The following is a 22,853-nucleotide window of genomic DNA, read 5'->3' as shown; positions in this document are numbered from 1 at the left end:
GGGTTTCTGTTCCTACCTGCTTTATTGGTCAGCAATCCACTGGATTCTCAGTACAGCCACCCTGTGTGCACTTTGGGATGCAAGAACCAACTCAGATCTGTGACACTTCCCCCACCCTGTGCTGCCTGACCATTACAGATGGATATAGCCATGCCAGTGGAGTCTGGACTGTGGATGTGTCATGATTTAACCCCAGTTGGCAGCTAAGCACCAACACAGCCCCTTGTTTCTCCCCCACACTGTGATGGGGGGAGAAGTGGAAGGGTGAAAGTGAGAAAACTGGTGGGTTGACATGAAGACAGTTAAATAATGAAAAAGAATTTTTTAAAATGTAAGGGGAAAAAAACCAACAAAGAGAGGAAAATAGAAACCAAGAAAAATAAGTGATGCAAGAAAGAAATTGCTCATCACCAACTGCATGGTGTCACATGGTCTGGAATATCCCTGTGGTCAGTGAGGGACAGCTGCCCTGGCTGTGTCCCCCCAGCTCCTTGTGCACCCCCAGCCCAACACTGGTGGGTCAGGGTGAAGGGCAGGACAGCTCCTGACTCAGCAGGAGCTAAATCATCCCTGTGGGGTCAGTGCTGTTTTCAGCACAGATCCCAAAGGGCACCACAAGGTGCTGTGGAGAGCTGTAACTCTGCCCCAGCCCAAGCCCGAACAAGATGTGAACTGTTTGCCACACTCACTCACTGCACCACCAGCTGACAGGTTTCATGGCCAGAAAGACCACATGGCAGGGTCGGTAGAGATGGGAACGTCCAAACACTGGGAATAGGAATGAGTGCAGGGAGGGGAAACTGCACAGCAAGAGAGATCTGGCTTAATGAGTGATTTTGGTTACCCATACAAAAAGAATCACAAAATGGTTTGAGTTGGAAGAGACGTCAAAGCTCATCCAGTTCCACCCCTGCCATGGGCAGGGACACCCTCCACTAGACCAGGTTGCTTCAAGCCCCATCCAACCTGGACACTTCCAATGCCTTGGACACTTCCAAGGATGGGGCAGCCACAGCTTCCCTGGGCAACCTGTGCCAGAGCCTCCCCACCCTCACAGGGAAGAATTTCTCCCCAGTATCCCACCCATCCCCATCCTCTGGCAGCGGGAAGCCATTCCCCCTTGTGCTGTCACTCCAGGTCCTTGTCCAAAGTCCCTCTCCAGCTCTCCTGGAGCCCCTTTAGGCACTGGAAGGGGCTCTAAGGTCTCCCCAAAGCCTTCTCTTCTCCAGGTGAGCACCTCCCAACAAAACCCAGTTAGTTGCCCTAAAAGAGAGGCCAATTCCTGCAGCAGGGCAAGACAAGATATGTTTTCAGTATCTAAACCAAAAGTTAGTGTGGAGAAGACAAAAGTTGTAGGCTAGGGAGAGTTTACTCTCAGGTAACAGACTGAACCTGGGCCAAGCAGTTTAACCAATACAGACAGTACAGGTACCAAAGTCTGGCTTTGCTTGAGATGGGGGCAGTGTCCAGCACAGACACAGCACCCTGACAAAGAGAGGCCACGGCCCAATCGGTGTCATTCATGAGGGCTTTGAATTCTAAAGTAACAAGAAGTGTACTTGATAGAGAAGCTGTTTCAGCTTTGACAAATGGCAGGTGGAGGTTTGGTACCGCGGAGCAGCAGGAAAAGGCAGGAAGGCACCACTGAAAGAGTCTAGGCTGAAGCAGTGTTTAAAGTGAGCAGGGATGGGAGCTGCCCCTGCAATGTGGGCTTGCAGAGAACAAAAAAATAGGGCAGGTAGTGAAGTCCATGCTTGCAAGAGCAGGATTAAAACAGTTGGATGAACAAATAATCTAAGACTTAAAAGCAGAGAATGTATTTAAGGCCATTAAACCAGGCTCTTATTTAAGGATTATCTCCAAGAAGCCAGGCTAATAGCATGGTGAGGTTACAAAGTCAAGTGATCAAGGGAGAGAATGCTGATGGTAAACTTGCTCATGAAATGTTAATCTGTGTGCAGACACTGCTGCAAGTGCTCCGACTGTCACGGAAGGAACTTCACAAAACAAAAACAGAGCCCAGCCCTTTGGGGCTCCACTCTGGCAACTCAGGCACATCCTGCCACTTAATAGGACACTCCCTGCGGGGGCAGGATCAGGTATAAACAGGTTTAATAATATAATTAGAGATACGCCTGCTGCACACATTCAGGGTTCTGGAGGCCTTCCCTTGTACAAACCACTCTGGCTATGCCTTCTGCACTTATAATTCCCATATTTAAGGATTCCCAGCCCATCTGGATCAAGACTGTTTAGAACAGGAATTAATTCAGTGCTGTCTAGCTGAATAATTTTCAGCTCTAAATGAAAGCTATATCTTGGCAGCCAGCAAACATTCCCAAAACCCTCATGAAGAATCCATGTCCTCCCATCAAGGTTTGGCTTGACGTCAGTGGATTAAGCATTCTCCCCAGATTGTTGCTCTGTTTGTTGCAATGCAGCACTTGAGATGAAATGTGCAGGTCTGTGTGATGAGATACAAGGTTGTCGTGGTTTAGGAATGATATTCCCCAATTCAGTGTCTCCACCAAGAATCCCCCAAACCAGATGCCTCTCACTGCCCCTCTTCCCCTCCACTTTTCTGCTCTGGGGATGGGATTGAGAACAGGAGGCACAAAAGGTGCAAATCATGTGTTGAGATAAGAACAATTTACTGGAAACAGCAATGAGGTAAGGAAACAACCAGTAATAGCAAGAATACGAATAACAAAGAAATTATGTACATGGAAACCCACAACAATACCCACCAGCTCTTCCTGACCACACCACGCTTTCCCCCACGGAAGGGAATGTCATTCTCCTCCAGGGAGAGTCCCTCACTTCCACCTCCCCACCCTGGCAGTGAAGTGCTTGGTATAGAATAACAACCTGGACCCACCCACAGGGCTCCAGGCTCTGCCCCTCATGGCTGCTGGGAAAAAAATTCACCGTGTCCTGGCTGAAAGCAGGACAAATGTGCAGGTGTGTGAGGAGATGAACATCCCGCTCTGCAGCCAAAGCCCAGCGATGTGCACTGGGCTGTTGCTACTCTCTTGGGCTTCCCAGGTGTCCCGGAGCACCTCCTCCTGCACATCCCTCTCCTTCCCAGGGCCCTGCCCACACCACCCTGAGGCACGCCAGGGTTTGCCTCCTTTTCTGGGCAGGGCTTGTGGATCTTCAGCTTGCCCAGGAAAAAGAAATGGGCTGAATACCCCATCTTGCTCCAGGGTGATCTTCTTTTCCCTGGATATGGGGCAGGAAGAGAGCTACAGTGGCTTCTGATTTTAACCCAGTCTAGTGAAGAGAGTGTTCCATTCTGGGTGTCTTCCATTATTTCCGTGATGCATTTAGATTACACCAATACATTGCAGCAGGAAAGGGCAGCGTGCTGGCTGCTCCTGCAGCTGCAGACTAGTGACAATGCAGCCCATGACAGGCAGACCTGAATGGCCAGATGAGCCTGTCTGGATAGAACGTGACTACAGTCAGGGCTAAACCAACAAAAATCTCAGCACACAGCACAAAAAGTACTGGTTTTCCTCATTCTTGCTAGCTCAGCTTTATGCAACAGTCTTCTTTACCTGCCATACCCTTCACAAGCTACAAGAAAAAAAACAGAACATCCCTGCTTCTCTTCCCATTGCACCTCTCCCAAAGTCTAATGACAGTTCTGATGCAGGAGCCTTGTCCCTCCCCAGCCTCTGCAGAGCTGACAGTGCATTTTGCAGCAGCCAAAGGTCAGGGCTTTGCAGTGGGAGCCCCTGTAATAGTCCACAGCCCTGGGCTGGGTGTCAGATCTGTAGCTGGAGGAGAAGGGTTAGACCAGATCTGATGATCCCCAGTGAACTGCACCCAGTGCCCCAAAGGAAGATCAAACCTAAACCAAAATACATGATGGTCCCTGTCGAGACAAATTGGAACTCCTTGACAACACCAAAACCCACCTGTTCCTGCAGCAATACAGGACCTCAGATCCAAAAGGAGATTCTGTTGCTTTCCTGGCCCCTGGCAAGGCATTGAGCTACCGGTGAGGAATGGGGCAGGAGCAAACAGACACGGAAAAACCCATCGGCAGATCATAGGTCAGGATAGAAAGTTTAGAAAATACAGGCTAGTGGTTCAGGAATCCTCTATCACAGGGATCACTGAAAGCGGGGAAGAATATCCCAGGGTAGCGGTGATGTTACACAACCTCTTCAACACTTCCCAAGGTATTTGCTGTGGGCCACCACGAGTGAGCTCAGTGGTGAAAGGCTGAGCCAGGGTGACTCTTCTTGTGTAATGTGTTCTGTCCTCGGTGATTTCATCATGTGTACAGTCACCTCAGGATTAAAACACAGATATCTAAACGCAACCTCTCACCCTCTGCCACAGCACCAAAGGGGCCAGGAGACGTGACCAATGCAAAGGGGAACCCAAACCAGCACAATGGCACCAACACTCAGCCCAGCACTATCTGCTCCCATGGCAGCATGTGGCAGGTGTCTCTGGGGTCTGTCCCCAGGATCAGCACGGACCTGGGCCCTTGTTTGCTGCAGCCCCATGTCGTGCACAGGTCAGGGGATCAGTCCCTGTTTGGGAGGCACCAAACACCCACCTGTCCCTCAGGAGAGCCCTGAGCTGCCAAATCAATCTCAGCCCCCTGCACTGGGAAGGGAGGGAAGGGGCTGTGTTTGTGAATGTTCAACCATGTCACACCATGCCTCCCTCTGACACTCAGCCCTGGCCCTGACCCCAGCCATGGGAGTTTCTGGTACTGTTTCATCTGACCTGACCAAGAGGAAACCTGGGTGCTCATTCTGGGAAAAGGGATGAGGAAGGAGTGGAAGCAAAGGACGGAGTACCTGTCTGTACCTGTGTCTGTAGCTAAGGAAGATTTTTGATGGCAAATGACCCAGGGAGCCATGAACAGGTGGCTGTAAAGGTTGCAGCTGGCACAGCCCTGTCCTGCTGCCATGGGGCTGAGGATCTGTCCCTGCTCACCTGGGTTATGCAGTTCTCCTTATGAGAAAGTGAAATCCATGCTGAGGAACTAGCTGCTGAAGGAGTGTGCTCCTTCCTGCTCTTGGAGCATGACACGTCCCTTCACCAGCTCCCAGCTGATGTCCAAGACCAGCTGCAGGTCCTGCCATCTAGAATTTAAAATAATTCATGAAATCAAATATATTAGAGACAGAAAGAGTCTTTCAGAGCCACAGAATAAAACCTGTCGCTGAGGAGCAGGGACCCCACACTGCTGAGGTACCCCCAGATCCAGCCTGGGATGGGCTGGTGTAAGGCTGGAGGTCATGGGGTATGGCTTAAACCAGAGTAGGAAAACTCACAAACTCACTGCCAGCCCCCCTCCCCATCTGCCATGTTCCTGTGTAGGAATTGTCCAGACAGGCATCTGGGCTGGGTTTTCTGGCCACCATAAAGGAGGCATTTGCAAGGCAGTGTCTCTCTTCCTGCTGATACAGTCAGAGGGGCCCTACGCTTGTGGAAGGAACCAGATGTAAAAGCAGGGTGAGTACACAGGAGTGAGGATGGATGTGTGAAACAGAATGGATTTGCACTTGGAGAGGAGGAGATGAACCTGAGCACGGAAACAATGCAGTCGTGGTGAAGCGTTTTCCCCTGAGTGGTGCAGTTTGATGGTTTCACTCTCACCATACACATGCCCTCAGCAATCCTCACACCCAGATGAGTGTCCTGTGGGCTGGGGATGAGGAGGAGCCGGTATCTCAGTCAGTACCTGGCCAAAATCCAGGCAGCAAGCTACCCTTGTCCGTCTGAAGGCTGGGAAATGTGTGTAGAAATCCCAGGTCATCCCAGGCAGTTATGGCAGGCAGGCACGGGGTTAAGGCTGTCACATTTTTGGGAATTCACTGATAGAAGTGAATGTGCACACATTATTTGTCCAGTTCTTCTGAGAAAGAACAGAAAGCAAGAGCTACAGAGTTGTACATTCAAAGAAGTTTCTTCCAAGCTGCTGGAGAAGCCCCAGGCCCTCAGTGCAGCCACAGAGACTGTACCACAGATACACAGCTACTCCAGCATTTTTGGAAGGTATCATATTCACTGAACACATGGGTTGCAGCCCAAGTCTGTGCCTGGGGCCATGATAGCATTACCAGGCACAGGGAAATCCTGGGGAAACAAAAAACTTCCGCTGCTCACAGAACTGGTCTCCAGCAGGAAAAAATAATGTGCTCAAGAAACCCCTGACAGCCCCTTGGGCTTGACATGACCGTTTAGTCAGACTAAATGAAAAGCATTTCAGGCCCCAAGAAATGGGTTTTGGTGTGCAGCAGCACCAGCTTCTGTAGGACTGGGGCACTTCTTGCAGCAGCTCTTGGAGGGCACACTGTGGGAAACTGAGGCACACTCAGCTCCAAGTGCCAAATGTGTGCTATCGCTGCCTTGATGTCCTTTTCACAGAATCACAGAATCATTGAGGTTGCAAAAGACCTCAAAGATCATCAAGTCCTACCTGTGACCAATCTCCACCTTGTCAACCTGCTCAGAGAACTGAGTGCCACATCCAGTCCTTCCTTGGACACCTCCAGGGATGGGGACTCCAAACCGCCCTGGGAAGCCCATCCCAGTGTTTAACCACCCTTTCAGAGAGGAAAATTCTTCCTGATGTCCAACCTGAACCTGCCCTTGATGCCGCATGGGACACCCGATACAGCCTGGGGAGTGGGGCTGAGGCAGTGCCAGCACAGGTTGCAGGTGCCCAAGTCAGAGCAGGTGATGAATACAGGAATTAAGCATGTCAAAACCTCAGCTGAAGCTGGACCAGGGCACCCTTTAACCTCACAGCCCAGCCTAATCTCTGATTTTGTTTGTCAGCTAAGCTGAAAAGAACGCTCACTGCACTCAGAGTGATAGCATCTGAATTTTCTGCTTTGGCAAGGGGTCTGACCCCTTGTTGTTGTGGTGCTGCAACGTTTCTAAAGGAGAATAAAACCCCCCAGAGTGTGTGACTCTGTACCACTGGCAATCCAACTCTGCCCCACTGCTCAACTGCACTGGCAGAGTTGAAGGACAGCTGGAGCAGTGTGAGTGTTATTTCAGGTCAGAGCATTTGAAAAGCATAAATCAAATCTTTAAAGTCTTATAAGTAGTTTAAAAATAATGATTTTTATTTTTTAAACCACCGTGGGCACTTATTTTCCATGCATTGTACAGTTCAGGTTAAACTTTGCTCATAAGCTGAAGATTTCCTTAGTAATTTGGAACAGCAGAACCAAATGTATTGCTTTGAATGAACAGATGAAATTCTCACAGATGTACCTGGTGTCTAAAATGGGAGGCTTTGAAAAGGAAAAAAAAGAGAACACTGAAATATTTGTAATACAATAGCAACACACAGAAGAATTAAATCCAATTTGAGCTATTTTCTCCTTTAACCTACAGGAAAAGTATTCCCAAATCTGGGTTTGCAAAGGTCCCATTACCACATGGTACTGGTATTTTGTTTCCAACTGAGAAAAGCACAACAGATGACAAAAAGAAAAACATAAAGAACATTCAACTGGTTTTTTTCTTAAATAAAAAAGGAGGAAAGAAACTAAAATTATGTAACTATTTTTCTCTTTCATCTTCCAATAGCTCATGACCACTGCAGGTGGGATCCCTCCTATCTGATCACGAACATCTACAGCTGCAGAGGTTTTCAGGAGCAGAGACTGACAGGACTAGGCAGGGGATGATTTTAAACTAAAAAAGGAGAGATCTACACTAGATGTTGGGAAGAAATTCTGCCCTGTGAGGGTGCTGAGGTGTGGTGGCCAGTGAACATACATTACAAGGGACAGAGAGTTTTCAGTAACACAAGTCCCTAGTACCACAAGAACCACTTCATGTTAGGGTGGCCGGAAGGGCTTCTCCCAGGATGCACGTTCTGTTCTGTTAATCTATCCCAGTTTGAATTCCCCAGTTGGCTGCTGGCCTCTAAACCCTCATCCCTCCCCCAGGGTTCCCCATTGGTCCCCATTCCCTGGTCCTGCCTTTTCCCTGCCCCCAGATAAAACGGTGAGCTTTGGGATCATGTTCGTATTTGCCTCTGCAACTTCCAACAGTGTAGCAGCAATAAATGCTCCTGACAGAACGCACACAAATGCCCTGCTTGACTCTTTGCTACCAACTATAACACTGAACCCACCCGTGCTTCTGTGGGACCCCAAGGAGCCGGGCAGGGATGGTATTACTGAGGCCCTGGCACAGGATGCCCAAGAAGCTGTGGCTGCCCCATCCCTGGAAGTGTCCAAGGCCAGATTGGATGGGGCTTGGAGTAGTCTGGGCTACTGGAAGGTGTCCCTGCCCATGGCAGGAGGTGGAATGAGATGAGTTTTAAGGTCCCTTCCAACCCAAGCCATTCCATGGTTCTATGGTGTCAGTTCTTCCTGTCTCAAACAACCAGGACTATCCCAGTCTTCTTTACCAAACAGCTTCACTAAGGAGATGGTCAGAGCTAAAGGCACTTTGCAGCCAAAGTCATGCCTCAGTGAAGTTAGGCAGAGCAATAAGAATAAAACAAAAGAGAGAAAAGAACAGAAAGAGAAGCTCTTTCAAGTCTCTTGGAGCACAGGTCGAGGGGTTATTAGAAGTTTAATATTGATTGGATCCTTCAAATATATACCACCTTGAAAGCTCTAAGCAAAGAGTTTGGGCTTGCTGAGGATTAAAACATGAAAGAGAAGACTTCTCTTTTAAAAAACCATTGCACAGCTGTATGTTTTCCCTTGTTGTCCATCACCCAGCTAGCTCACAGGTACTCATGTGTGTGATCACTCTGGTGTGAGGATGGCCAAATTGCCTAAACACAGACAGTTTAGTGCTCTCTTATAGCCCACCTGTTTTTCAGTCATGCATTGCACTTGCTGCTGTTCTTTGGAAAAACAATTATATCAGTATTGTTTGTGGGGTTTTCCCCTTCTTCCATCTCTGCCTTCCTCTCGTGATCCTCTGATTATTGCGTTCCAGAGTGCTTTTGCCCTTCTTTTCTTTCAGGTACACCCACACAGGTTTCTTTCCACGCCTTGGGCTCAAATTACCACAACGGGGTTGATAAGAGCAGGAGCAGCATCCTCAGCAGGTGTCAGTTCCCTGCCCTGGAGATCAGTCGGAGTGAGGGGGTTCATCCCTTCCCTCCATTACAGATCCAGCCTGACACAATTCTGCCACATTCCTGTTACAAGTACCACCTTTACCCAGGCTGCTTGCGGGGCTGGAGATCTATGCAGGAAGAGGAAAAATTACCTACTTTGTTACTGCTTAAAATTGTTTCACGTCCCTCTCCTGCTGCAACAACTCAGCTCAGCGCAGGAAGAAGGAATTTCCTGAAACCGATGCTGGTGCTGAGCCCCTGAAGGATGGATGGAACTCCAGGTATCAAACATCAGGCCTGCACACAGCAGCTGCTTTTACCCAGGGAGTGAGTTTGGCAATCTCAGGAATATTTCTGTTAATATAACCTTTAGGACATACCACAGGGTGTTTATGCTTCCCACCTAATACCCAGCTTAAACCGTAGCATTTAAACACCAGATCTAGTGATTTCAGTAGAATCTACATGGCTCTCCAGATCTGGCCCTTTAGCTCTGAGTCCTTTCCATTGCGTGACTCTTCATCCCAGTGGCACTTGGCACAGGCACTGCTGTCCCTGGTGACTGCAGTGGAGCTGCCTCCAGCGTCCCGGGAGAGGGGTTTGTCCACATCCCACTCTTTCAGCGCAGAGACAGCACCCAGAGCCTGCCTGGAGGACCGGGGCCTCTGGGTGCCCACCAGGCAGATCCGGGGCTCTCCGGGTTTCTCCTGGCAGCTCCCGGGGTGCCCATGCCTTGGTCCCGGCTTTGCCCGGGTGTTTCACTGGTGGCTTTCCCCGGGCTCAGTGCGCGTGGCCGGGCCAGGGACAGCTCTCGCCCAGGACACCCGCGGGTGGGAGGCCACGAGCGGCCCCCCTGGCCCTCAGGGCTCCTTCCCAGGGCAGCAGCCGCTGGCTCTGGGCTCCCCAGGCTGAGCTCGGAGCCCTTAGCCAATACCCGGGAGGTGGACACTACTGACCCCTCTCCCCTTCAGCCGCCGGCCCTGGACACAGTGACCCCAGCCCGGGACAGAACGATCCCAACCCGGACACAGCGATCCCGGCCCGGGACAGAGCGACCCCAGCCCGGACACAGCGACCCCAACCCGGGACAAGGCGGCCCCGGCACGGACAGAGCGATCCCGGCCCGGGACAGAGCGACCCCGGCTCGGGACAGAGCGACCTCGGCCCGGGACAGAGCGACCTCGGCCCGGGACAGAGCGGCCCCGGCCCGGACACAGACCGGCCCCAGTCCGAAGCGGAGCCTGAGGAGGGAGGAGCCGGCCTTCGTTGGCGGGAAGATCAAACCCCGCCCCCTCCCCGCCCCTTGTTACCAATCAACCAATAGTTGGTGCAGGACGGTGACAGACATTTCTACCATCCAATGGCGCACAGCCGAGCGCACGCCACGCCAATGAGCACAGCGCAGGGGGCCGAGCGCCACGCCCCTCACTTTATATAAGGAGAGCCCGGGCAGGGCTTCTGCTGTTGCGGTGCTGCCCAGACACGTTGCGCGTCTGTCCCGGCGCTCCCGAAACATGGTGAGCGGGGCGAGGGCCCGGCGCGGCGGGGGTAGCCCGGCGCCGCTCCGCGCGCTGCAGAGGGGAGGGGGGCACGGGATGGGCGGGGGGACGGCCCCGCCGGGCCGCGGTGGGCGGTGGGTCCCGCTGCCCCGAGCCGTGTCTCGTCCCGCGCGCTGTCGCTCCCGCCGTCTCATCCCAAAATGGTGGCGGCCTCGTCGAGAACATGGCGGCCCACGGGACCCTCAGCCCCGGCCGGCTCGGGGGCTGCAGCTCCGCCCCGGCACCGTCAGCCCTCGGGGCCGCCCGTCCCTGCGGGCCGCGGGGCCTCCTGCCCGCACAGCGCGGGAGCGCGGCCTGGGTCCCGCTGCGAATAAACACGGGGCACCTCCGCGCGGTGTGCGCGACCCGCAGGGCCGGGGGGAGGAGCCCGTCCCACCGCCCTGGGTGTTGCCGAGGTGCTGCTCGCTGCCGCTCCCCCGGTCCTGCCGCGGGGCCGGCCGTGGTGTGAGGGGGTGGGAGCGCCGGGATTGGGTTGATGGAAGGAATTCCTGAAGGACTTGGTGAGACTGGCTGGGGAGAATGACCTGGTAAATTGAGTCACCTTGAAAGGCGTGACAGGGGCTGGGATGTCCCACAGGACAGGGTTCAGGTGCTGAGCTGGGCAGCGCAACTGGAGTCTGGGATGTGCGTGCGGCTCTTCCCCATGAAGGTGTTGGCTTCCTACATCTCTGAAAAGAGATTGTCAGAAGGTTACATGGATTTACAAATGTAGCAAGACTGCTACTGTAGGCTTGTGAATGTGTGGGAAATACTTGTTGAGCTGTAAATAATTGTAAGTCACAGTATAGGTGGGATGTGTTGATGTGCTCTTACCCTTCCCTGGGGGGCTGTTTATTGTCACAGTTTTCAAATAAGAGTATGAATACAGCCCCTGGTCTCTGCGAAGGATACAGGTTCCCTGAAGTGCCACCCCAGGGAAACAGCGTTCATCCATATGGTGTGCTGATGAGTTTGCTCTGAGCTGGCACAGCCATTCTCAGGAAGCTTGCCTTTCCATCAGCCTCATGCAGGTGCAGCTGGACTTTGAGCACCGTGCTGGGGAGTGCAGAGGACCGAGAGCCGGATCCAGCAGTGCCATGGAGGAGCTGGGGGGATTCAGCCCAGCAATGAGTCTGCAGCTGCTGGAATGGCAGTGACAGGATATGCCAGTGCCCTTCAGCTGGAGCATATCCTGTAGGGAAAGGAGACAGAGGCTGGGCTGGAGAAATTCTGCCTGAAACTTTCTATGCTTGCGAATAACGTGTATAAGTGTGGGGAAAGCATTTAGTGTTAGTTAAGTAAATAACAGGATTCTGTCGTGGGTTGAATACAGCATTTACCAGCACTGTTTGTATACATTTAATCCTTTTTCTGAAGCTCTCATCAGTGATGTGTGAAGGCCCCGAGCTATAATGAGTGTGAGAGTTCTCTTGCCTGTCATTCCAACTTGGAGCTGATGCTTTCAGAACAAAATCTGAGCGTTGCTCTTTAGTATTCTTGGTGCAGTGAAAAGGCCATGCAGTGCAAAATGGGCAGAGAATCTGTTAGTGTCTGGCAAAGATTTGTGTTTCATTAAATAGCTACATACTACTTAAAAGTCCTTAATAAAGTTGTAGGAAAGCAGTTGAAAGAATTCTCAAAGCAGGACTAACAGTAGCACCAGGCCAGGCTTTGTGACTGACCTTTCCAAGTTTTGAAAACCTGCAAGGATGGAGATCCCCTCCCATGTCTTGTGACCTGTTCCAGGGCCACACTGTTGCACTGAGGAGGCTTTTCCCAACACAAACCTGAGCCTTGCAGCAACCTCTGAGAATCCAACCTGGACCCACTTGCAGAGCAGAGGGAAGCCTTCTGTGCTGGCCGTGTGTCTCCTTTTGTTCCCTGACACATGGTTTGCCTTACTGAGGATAAGAGAGCCCTGTGGGGTATTCAGGCTGTTTTCTGTGGGAACCTCCAGGATCTTTGCAGCAGAGCTGCCTCTCAGTTACTGCTGTTTGTGCTGGTGCAGCGAGTCACTGCCCTGTGTGTTGAACTTTGTATTTTGTCAAAGTAAACATGCCATGGTTTAATGTGGCACCTGTAGCATCTGGTCTGTGGCTGTGTTGCCAAGTTGTACATTCAGAGTTGGAAGGGACCCACTGATGCCATGAAGATTTTTTGCCTTTTCTTTTATACCCGTTATACCTTTTTACAACTTCTGTACTCTCAGTGCTTTTTCCCTACATTCTTGGACTTGTTTGTCAAGCTGAGAGACTCAACATTTTAGATGCTTCGTAGCTGGGGATCAGTGTGCCCCAGACCCCAAGGTCCTCTCCAGAACACATTCTGCAAACTAAGAACCATCCAGGGGAAGGTTCCTTGGGGAGTGGGCCTCACTTGAGCCTCTCACTGGGGAATCTTTGATAGATTTGCTAATTAGTAACACCTAGAATGTTATACCAGATCTTTTGGGGGTGCATTGCAGTGTGCATTGAGGTGCATTTGACCTGGATGTGTGCACCTAAGGATCCTTAAAATAAATACCAAGCTAAAATTCCTTTTTCCCCTTCTAACAGTGCATGACTCCTGATTTTAAGACCAGGAAAAAGCATCACCACAAGGGCCATTGAGTCCAGCTCCTGGCCCTGCACAGGACACCCCCAAGAATCCCACTCTTTGCTTGAGAATGTTGAGTTCTGTCAGCCCTGGAGTTGTGACCACTGCCCTGGGGAGCCTGTTCCATTGTCTGATCACCCTCTGGGGGAAGGATGTTTTTCTCATACCCAGGCAAACGTCCCCTGACACAGCTTCCCTTGGGTCCTGTCACTGGCCACCAAAGAGCTCTCTGCCTCCTCTCGTGAGGAAGCTACAGACCATGCTCAAATCTCCCCTCTTCTGGTTAAACAAGCCAATGGCCTCAGCTGCTCCTCGTACCCTTCCTCTTTACACCTTCCATCTCTCTGGTGTAGTGTAGTCCTTACACACCCTTTCAACAACCTTCCCCAGCTACTTAGAAGTTTCTTTAGCAAGGCTTAGGTCATTAGTAGGACCTCAGTCAGGTGAGGATCCAGGCTGATGTGGTGGTCTGTGTTGTTCTCCTCTCTCTGTAGGAAAATTTCAGGCTGTCCTGCTCTCTTGAAGGGATGCTCCCTGAGTCATTGCTATGGTCTGGCCTCTGTGGCACTGCAGCCAGTTTTTCTGTCATTTCTTTTACGCTGTGCAGGTTGGCTGTGTGTTCTCTGCTGTGGCAGTACTGTACAGGCTCAGTGCTTTAGCCTGGACAGCAATGGTGTAATGGCTTTAGAGAGGAGAAGTGTGGCAGCAGCTCTGAGTAAGGCTGCTTGCAGAGAAGATGTGGACTGGACATCTGAATATACAGCTTGGATGGATGGGAGCTTAAAAATCATTCGAGTGTACAATGCTGCGCTTGAGAACAGGTGAATTTTTCTTTTTTACAAACACAGATTTTAATTTCAGGGGGTTCCAAATGAATTTGAAGAGACTGTGCTCCTGCTTTCCTGCATTGATTATGGATGTGGACTAGGCAGTTCCTGGTCATGGAATCACAGAATGGTTTGTGTTGGAAGGGATGTTAAAGACCATCTGGTTTCATCTCTTCCACTAGAGCAGGTGGCTTCAAGCCCTGTCCAACCTGGTCTGAGACACTTCTGGGGATGGGGCAGCCACAGTTTCTCTGGGCAAACTGTGCCAAGGCCTCACCACCCTCACAGGGAAGAATTTCATCCTAATGGCTAATCTAACCCTATCCTCTATCTTAAGGCTGTTTCCATTTGTCCAGAGTCCCTCTCCAACTCTCTTGGAGCCCCTTTAGGCCCTGGAAGGGGTTCTACGTTCTCCCCAGAGCCTTTTCTTCTCCAGGTGAACACCCCCAGCTCTCCCAGCCTGGCTCCAGAGCAGAGGGGCTCCAGAGCCCTCGGAGCAGCTCTGTGGCCTCCCGTGGACTCGCTGCAGCAGCTCCAGGTCCTTCCCGTGCTGGAATCCAGGGCTGGAGGCAGCTCTGCAGGTGGGGTCTCAGCTGAGCGGGGCACAGGGGCAGAATCCCCCCGTGCCCTGCTGCCCACGCTGGGGGCTCAGCCCAGCACACGGGGGGGTTCTGGGCTGCCAGAGCACGTGGCCGGGGCACGCTGAACTTCTCATCCACCAGCACCCCCACATCCTTCTCCTTAGGGTTGCTCTCTGTCCATTCTCTGCCTGGCCTGTACTAGTGCCTGAAAGTACTCCTGCTTATCCTGAAATTCCAGGGGACCAAATGTCCCATCCAGTCATAGGGTCTGAACATAGTTTTGGGTAACAGTCACATTAAACTGCACTGTGTGTAGGCTCTTCTAGAATGTGCTTTACTGACACTCAAAACTAGATGTGGAATATAAAATGCCACAGATGGACCAGGAGTTTGGAGATGTTTCTATTGTGGTTTGGCTTTTACCATTCAAAGTCCTATGTTGGAATATGAAAGAAACTGAGTTTATGCTCTGGACATCAAAAGGAACTTGGGAATCCATAAATGGGTAGGAACAGATAATTTTGCTGCCATGAACTATTTTGTACATAGTTTTCATGAGGTAGATTTGTCTGGTGTTGAGTTCAGTACTTTGTGTGCAGTGGTGTGGTTTGAAGCCTGATAGGTCTGTATTTGTGGAGGGATATGAAGGGGTTTGTTAGGCAAGGTCTTTCCTACAGAATGGCAAAGTTTCCTCAAGGGATCAGGAGAACATTTTTTTGGTTTTGTGTACATTAAATTAAGTGCTCCTGGATCTTGGGAGGATTTTGCTACCGCTCATGGCTGTGTTCCTGGAGCCAGGATCTGGGTGATGCTGTTCTGGACACTTAGGCCAGTGACAGGCATGATCATCAGCTTTTCTAAATATTTAGTGTTTGGTATGAAGAGAAGAATTGGCTGAAAAATTTGAAAGAGTTGTTCAGACTCTTCCTGTCTTACTGAAGAACAATAAAGAGGAATGAGCTTGTAAAAATGATAATGTCCAAAAGGGTTTTTCTGGGTGGAGCTGCTGATGTCTCAAAGGGACTTTTGTGTTCTGTTGTGTTTTGTGCCAAATGCCCTAACACCAGGACAACAAGGCCAATGTTTCAATGGCTTTGCGGGCTGGCAGTCCCGGCTGGGTGTGCTGAGCGTTTGCTAAACAAGGGCAGTGCTGTTTGTGCTGAGTGATGCGTTTCTGTCCCGCAGCGCGAGTGCATCTCTGTCCACGTGGGCCAGGCGGGCGTGCAGATCGGCAATGCCTGCTGGGAGCTGTACTGCCTGGAGCACGGCATCCAGCCCGACGGGCAGATGCCCAGCGACAAGACCATCGGCGGTGGGGACGACTCCTTCAACACCTTCTTCAGCGAGACGGGCGCAGGGAAGCATGTCCCGCGGGCTGTGTTTGTGGACCTTGAACCTGCGGTCATAGGTAATCGTGGCCTGTGTGCCTGTTCCACACTGTGCAACATTGGCACGGTTTTTGGCTAAGGGATCCGTTCCTCTAGTCCTGAGAAATGCTTTGGGGCTTTGAATTTTTACTGCATAAAGCTTGCCTACACCTTGCTAGTGATGAAAAATACTTGGCTATGTTCATTGAGACTGGCAAATGTGCACTGTGGAGCTTTCAAGAATTTCAGTATTGCCTTCTGTCAGGCTGTGGAGTTAAATGGGTCTCATGAACATGCTTCATGCTTTTGCTATGCAAGGAGCAGTTACAGCCCCTTGGAACAGTATGGCATAATGTGTGCTGCAGTCAGTAGAACCTCTTTAGGAGACACAGTATGTATCATTAGGAAGATTCCTTATTGTACATGGGAATGGTTCCTGTGGTTTCTCAGAGCAATCTGTGTAAGCTGAACAGTGCTTGCAAAAATGAGTCCCATTAGCTGGCCTAAATTCAGGGACTTCTGAACATGTACTTCAACTTTCTGTTGCCTTATCTTTGAGAAACAATCCTCTCCTGAAAATGAGTTCTGTTCCAAGCTTTGGCGACACTGGCTTTTGGTGTTCTGATCCCATGCATCAGCCACTGACCAGTCCTCCATCCTGGGGCACTCGATGCACTATCAGCTCAATGTGAGCTTCCAGTTTCACAAGACCCTCATCCCTTGTGTCAGGAATCCTGGTTTTCCTGTCACCAGTGTGTGCCAGAAGTAATTCTTCTGGGGCTGGTTTTTGGCTGTCTTGCCTCAGTTAGTGATTTGGGGCTCTTACAGCAGAGGTCTGTGTTGCCTATGCTCATGCAGTTGCTGTGTTTTATCTTTCTGCAATACAAAGTTGGAGAAATGTGTAAATGTGCTCAGGCTACTCCTCTGTACCCAAACCATGGCTCTCCTGTAACTTCTGTTCAGTGTAATGCACCAGACCCCTTTTTGTGGCTAACACAGCAGAATGAACCTCTCAGGGGGGCAGAAGGCTGTGGGGCTGCTCAAGGGTGGGAGTGCTGGGCTATAACTTTGAAATGAGCCCAGGCACCCTTGGCCATACATTAATATTCCCAGGAGCTGTTGCAGGTCTGGCTTTGTGCTTTTTTGAGCCCTGTGGCTGTTGCCTCCTCTGCTGCTGGCCAGGTGGTGGCTCTGAGCAACCAGGAACGGCTGAGAAGTGAGATGAGGGAGAACAGGTGGCAAAACAGGGCAGAGGAGATGGTGAGTCTTGGAACAAATGCTGAAAAGTAGTGAGTGTTCCAGTGCTTATTAGTGATGCAGGTGTAGCGTGGGGAGATGGGCAAGGTTGGGAATACTCAAAGTTAGGGCTTTTTGTTAGAGGTTACATCACGTGCCTTTCTGGGAGATAGCTGCCCTTCGTTACTCCTGCCTGGCTAATGTGGAAATTACTGCTCCAGTTTCCTGGGCAGGGCTAGCATGAGTCTCTCCATTCATGCAGCAAGTCCCTATGCATTGAATTTATGAAAAACCCATCTTTGTGCATGCAGCAGCTCTGCAGCTGCCACATGTGTGCACCAGGGATTTCTGTCCTTCCAGATCAGTGCTGGTCTTGCAGAAAGCAGCAGGATGATGGATATGCACCACCTCTGTGAATGTGGTGGTAAAATACCATCAAACTTTCCACCACAAAATAGGGCAGTGACATCTGGGAATTCAACACAAGTGTCTTTAACAGTCTACCCCAGCTAGACTTGAAAGAACAGTATGTCTGGGCAAGCTTGGTTTAGCTCTGCCCTCAACTAAGTCCTTTGTTCCAGGCACACTTTCATAGTCCAGTGACCAATCCTCTGAACTCGACAAGTTTTGTTACTTCCTGAGGACCATCCTGGCTCATGCTACCCCTGTCTGCATAGGATAAAGAACCATTTTATTTTGGTTCTATGTTTTTCCCTTATTACCTATATTTGTCCCTTGTAATGTGGCATGGTATTGCAGGAAGTCTTAGACACATAGGTATTTGAGATGGTAAACTTTTCCAAATTGTTTTTATTTTGATGCAGTCTTAGAAGTACTTTAGAATACTGGATTGCAGACTGCAGTGGGAGCTGCTCAGCCTAAACTGGTTTGAATAGTAACTATATTTTTGCATCTTAAATTTTACTTATCTTTGTCTTGCTTGTTCTATTTCAGATTAATGAATACATGCAAACAGGCAACTTCAGCTGTAGCTAATAAAGCTCTCTGCTGTCCACCTCATTTAAATTAAAGGATGCAATACTGCTGTAGCACACAACTCAAGAGTGCCTTGAGCTAAACCAGAGACAAAGCTCTTCTGAGTGTCTTTGTACCTTTCTGGTAGGACAGAGCTTTAGCCTGCTGGGTGTAAGTGCGTATTTATGGGAACTAGTGGCTCTAAATCAATCTCCAAATGTGTAACTGCTGGGGGATGCTGGATGCTGTGTGTGCATCAGCACAGTTGCTTTAACACAGCTGTGTGTGCTGCAGCTTACAGCTCAGGCTTTAGATAATTGCAGAACTCTCCAAGAGCATCTCCTGTTCCTTTTGAACCCTCCTCTACCTTTGGCAAAAAATACAGCGAAGAGGAAGGGACATGCAATCAGTGTTGGCTCTGCCTGCCTGCAGAAGCAATACAGCAGCATCCTGGAGGGATTGGGAAGTAAATGGGAAAAGCAGGATTTCAGCTGCTGAGCTGCAAAATGGGCCTTAAGCTGTCTAAACTGGAAGAATGGTTCTGCTGCTATAGTCCAGTTTTAAATTGCTCTGACAGGTCAAAATTCTAAACTTTAGTGTAAAGTAGAACTGTTTCCTAAGCAGTAGCTTAATTTTTCTTAGTTATTCAGCATTTAGGCTGTAGGAAGTATGCAAATCATCATACCTACCACTACTGATAGGTAGTTGCTTTTTATCTCTAAGGGTTTAAGTACGTTACTTTGGACACCCTCAGAAGTTTGGAAAAGCTGGTCTATATAGAAAATTAACTTACAAATATTTATGTATTATAATGTGTATCTTGTCTCTCCCCAGATGAAGTTAGGAATGGGACATACCGGCAGCTCTTTCATCCTGAGCAACTGATATCTGGTAAAGAAGATGCTGCAAATAACTATGCTCGAGGTCACTACACAGTTGGGAAAGAGATAATCGATCTGGTTTTAGAGCGTATCAGGAAGCTGGTAAGACTTCACTGAAGGCTCTGAAACATCTGTTTTACAGGATTTGGAAATTAGGTTATCAAATGCATAGCCCTATAAACTGTGCTTTAATGTCTTTGTGGTAGGAGAATCTATGGCCTTAGTCTGCATCTGGTTTTATTCTTAGCCAGCTGAGAATGGCTGGATTATTCCTGTCAAATATGGCTTTCAAGTGCTGATGAGGCGCCTAAAACTTCATCTATAGTTTCATGTTCAGAAAGCCAGAACTGAGAATTATGATTTGCATAGTTCCTGCTGGAGAAGGATTGGTCTCTGGCTGTGGCTCTTTCAAGGAAGTTTAACTAGGAGTGCTTTCTTCTATGGTTTAGACTACTGTTTGCATTTCCTGCTATTATGATTTCTGGATTAATTTTATGGTAATAACAGAAGAAAAGGAATAAATCTCAGTAAGTTGGAATGTTTCAGCCTCCCCAGTACTTTGATCATGTGGCAGACTTATGAAGGTGGCTTAAGAAGTTCAGGTTCGCTATTTAGGGCTGCTAAGCATGTCCATTGCCCAATTTGTGTCACAAAGGTGGGAATTCTCATTGCACAAAACCCAGGGCATACCTCTGGTGCTTTGATATGGAATGCTAAGTGAGTCTCAGTGAAAAGTTCACCTTTTGCAGATCACAACTGGAATTATTCTCAACACTTGATTGCCACAATCTCTAATTAAAGCAAAGATAAGTTTGCAGCAGGCTGTACTTTGACCTGAAAAACAGTCGCGATTTCTTTGTACAAGCTGATGGAAGTCCCTGTTAATCCTGGGAACTGAACTGCATCATGTGGCACCTCTTTGTGAGGACAGGGCTGTCTAGTTTTGTCTTCTGAGAAGAGTGAATGGGACTGGCACTGTAATAGCCTGTGACAGCTCACTTCACTGAGCAGAGATGCACACTTGGCACTCGTACAGGATTAGAACAGTAGCTCTGGGATGGGGGATTGCTCCATTTTTGTGCAGACAGAGAATGCCAAGTAAGTGTAAGGGATAGATAGTGTTGTAGGTCTTGGAATATTCCTGCTTTTCTTGTTCATTGTTAATGGCCTCAGCTGAGAATTGGGGATAGAGGGAGTTTTAAGCTAGCAATTTGAAGTCATCACCATCCAATATGTAGGGGGTTTAAACCAGCCAAGAACACTGTTTTTCGTGGGGCACCTCCTTGACTCTTGGTGCATAAATTCCTTATTTCTGAAGCTTAAACAGTTGGTATGTGTCAGAATTCAGAGCTGTCTTTCTTGAGCTTGATTGGGGATTCTTAATGTACACAATGTCTTGAACACCTGTATTTTCTCTTTCAGTCAGATCAGTGCACTGGCTTGCAGGGCTTCCTGATTTTCCACAGCTTTGGGGGAGGCACTGGATCTGGTTTCACCTCTCTGCTGATGGAGCGCCTCTCAGTTGACTATGGGAAAAAATCCAAGCTGGAATTTGCCATCTACCCTGCGCCTCAGGTCTCGACAGCTGTTGTGGAGCCCTACAACTCCATCCTGACCACCCACACCACGCTGGAGCACTCTGACTGTGCTTTCATGGTTGACAATGAGGCCATTTATGACATTTGCCGTAGGAACCTGGACATTGAACGCCCCACCTACACCAACCTCAATCGCCTCATTGGTCAGATAGTATCTTCCATTACTGCTTCCCTCAGGTTCGATGGTGCCTTAAACGTGGATCTTACTGAATTCCAGACTAACCTGGTGCCTTACCCTCGTATCCACTTCCCGCTGGTGACATACTCCCCGATTATTTCGGCAGAGAAGGCCTACCATGAGCAGCTCTCCGTGTCTGAGATCACCAACGCCTGCTTCGAGCCCTCCAACCAGATGGTGAAGTGCGATCCGCGGCACGGCAAGTACATGGCGTGCTGCATGCTGTACCGCGGGGACGTGGTGCCCAAGGATGTCAACGCCGCCATCGCTGCCATCAAGACCAAGCGTAGCATCCAGTTTGTGGACTGGTGTCCTACTGGATTTAAGGCAAGTCTCAGTTCCAACATGATTTCCTAGACTTCTCATTCACTGTCCTGGGCTCATGGAGTGTACTTGCTCATTGAGCTGTTCTGTAGGTACCTGGTTTTTATTCTGAGATGTGGAGATTTAGGTTCTCATGTAGAGCTGTTTTGTGAGTGACACATTTTAATCAACTCCTGTTGTCTGACTTTGATTATTGCCATTGTCAAACACCACAAAGAAACTCATGGTCTCTTCCGCCTCTCCTGTAGGTTGGCATCAATTACCAGCCTCCCACAGTGGTTCCTGGGGGCGACCTGGCCAAAGTCCAGCGGGCAGTCTGCATGCTGAGCAATACCACGGCCATTGCTGAGGCCTGGGCTCGCCTGGACCACAAGTTTGACCTGATGTATGCCAAACGTGCCTTTGTTCACTGGTATGTTGGAGAAGGGATGGAGGAGGGGGAGTTCTCGGAGGCTCGGGAAGATTTGGCTGCACTTGAGAAAGATTATGAAGAAGTGGGCACAGACTCAATGGATGGAGAAGATGAAGATGAAGAATATTAAATCCAGCGGTGAATTGCAAGTCTTTGCCATTTTACTGCCTCTTTAGTAGCAATGTAAATCATGTCAACTGATTGGAATAAACTTCTTTAATCAAGAACTTTGGTAGTGTCCAAACACTATGTACACTCATTAACTATATGCAGTCAGCAGTCCAAGAGATGGAATTCCTGTCTGAAGAAGGTAGCTAAATAAAATAACCATGCTATAGTTCAGTCAGTTCTTGTCCTTAAGGCATTGCTATTTGAAGAGCTATTAGTGCCCAGAACATGAGACTAGATTGAGCTAGAGCTTTTTCTGGAAGGTGTTAGAGTGTTTTCTGGAAGGTGTTTCTGGAAGCTATATTTTTTTCCAAGACACTAAAGCTGGTGTCACAAGAGGCAAAAGGAACTAGTTACTGTGTTACCCATAGAAGATGCAAGACCTTCAAAACCGCAGGCTGTTTGGGTTAGTTTTCTTTCTCCTATTCTTAGATGTAGTGAGGGGGCCAGTAACTTGAGATGCAGTAACCTGGATGGGGAGAGGATGCCCAGGAAGGGTGTGCTGTAGCATGATGAACCTGCCACTGTAGCAGGAACCTCAGCAGTGGTTGCCCTTGTGTTGCTGTGCCCTTCCACAGAAAGAACTGGAGTCCCTGTCTGCAGCTCTCTAGAGTCAGACTTTGCCAGATGCTGTCTGGAGAAAAATCTCTGAGTTAACTGGCCACAGTTAAACACCTTCATTTTCCCTAAAAGTAAGTCTTTGCAGAAGTGGTTATTCTATGGGTTCAGATATAAACACTGCCATTCTGTGTAAGCTGATGGAACAGGAGAGGATTTGGCTAATCAGGTTTATCTTCAGATGTGAAGAGCCTCTGCCTGAAACCTTCTGCATGGACTGAGTGGGGGCCTGGACACACAGTGAACCACAAACCAAATAACTTCACTGTTGCAGAGCTGGATGACTGAGGAATCTCCCCCACAATAATGCCAAAGTTGGAATAGTTACATCTTAAGATGATGATTGAGTACTGAATGTGATTACAGGATACCAAAGTCTGACTCCAATATGAGATTTGGGCTAGAGAAGTCTCCCCATTCGATTTCAAACTTATTCATATTCTTTCTGATTTAATAGCAGAGTGTGATTCAGGTCAAGCCTT

At 49.4% G+C, this 22,853-nt stretch overlaps 1 protein-coding gene across 1 annotated transcript; it reads left to right on the top strand.

Moving 5' to 3' along the window:
* Positions 1-10,517: 10,517 nt before the first annotated feature.
* On the top strand, positions 10,518-21,812 carry LOC116455363 (tubulin alpha-8 chain). Its single transcript, XM_032133140.1, has 5 exons — positions 10,518-10,590; positions 15,800-16,022; positions 19,027-19,175; positions 20,496-21,176; positions 21,422-21,812. The coding sequence occupies exons 1-5, from the start codon at positions 10,588-10,590 to the stop codon at positions 21,713-21,715; spliced, it is 1,350 nt and encodes a 449-aa protein (XP_031989031.1). The 5' UTR covers positions 10,518-10,587; the 3' UTR covers positions 21,716-21,812.
* Positions 21,813-22,853: the final 1,041 nt, after the last annotated feature.

The sequence above is a fragment of the Corvus moneduloides genome, chromosome 24, assembly GCF_009650955.1.
Source record: "Corvus moneduloides isolate bCorMon1 chromosome 24, bCorMon1.pri, whole genome shotgun sequence".
Classification (NCBI taxonomy): Eukaryota; Metazoa; Chordata; class Aves; order Passeriformes; family Corvidae; genus Corvus; species Corvus moneduloides.
The sequence above is the reverse complement of the archived record's forward strand: the minus strand, read 5'-3'. Positions and strand labels throughout refer to the sequence as shown.

Excerpts from the sequence above, each read along its gene's own strand:
- LOC116455363 (XM_032133140.1), top strand. Across the intron at positions 19,176-20,495 it reads TAGAGCGTATCAGGAAGCTG|TCAGATCAGTGCACTGGCTT; the intron begins GTAAGACTTCAC and ends TTTCTCTTTCAG. Across the intron at positions 21,177-21,421 it reads GGTGTCCTACTGGATTTAAG|GTTGGCATCAATTACCAGCC; the intron begins GCAAGTCTCAGT and ends CCTCTCCTGTAG.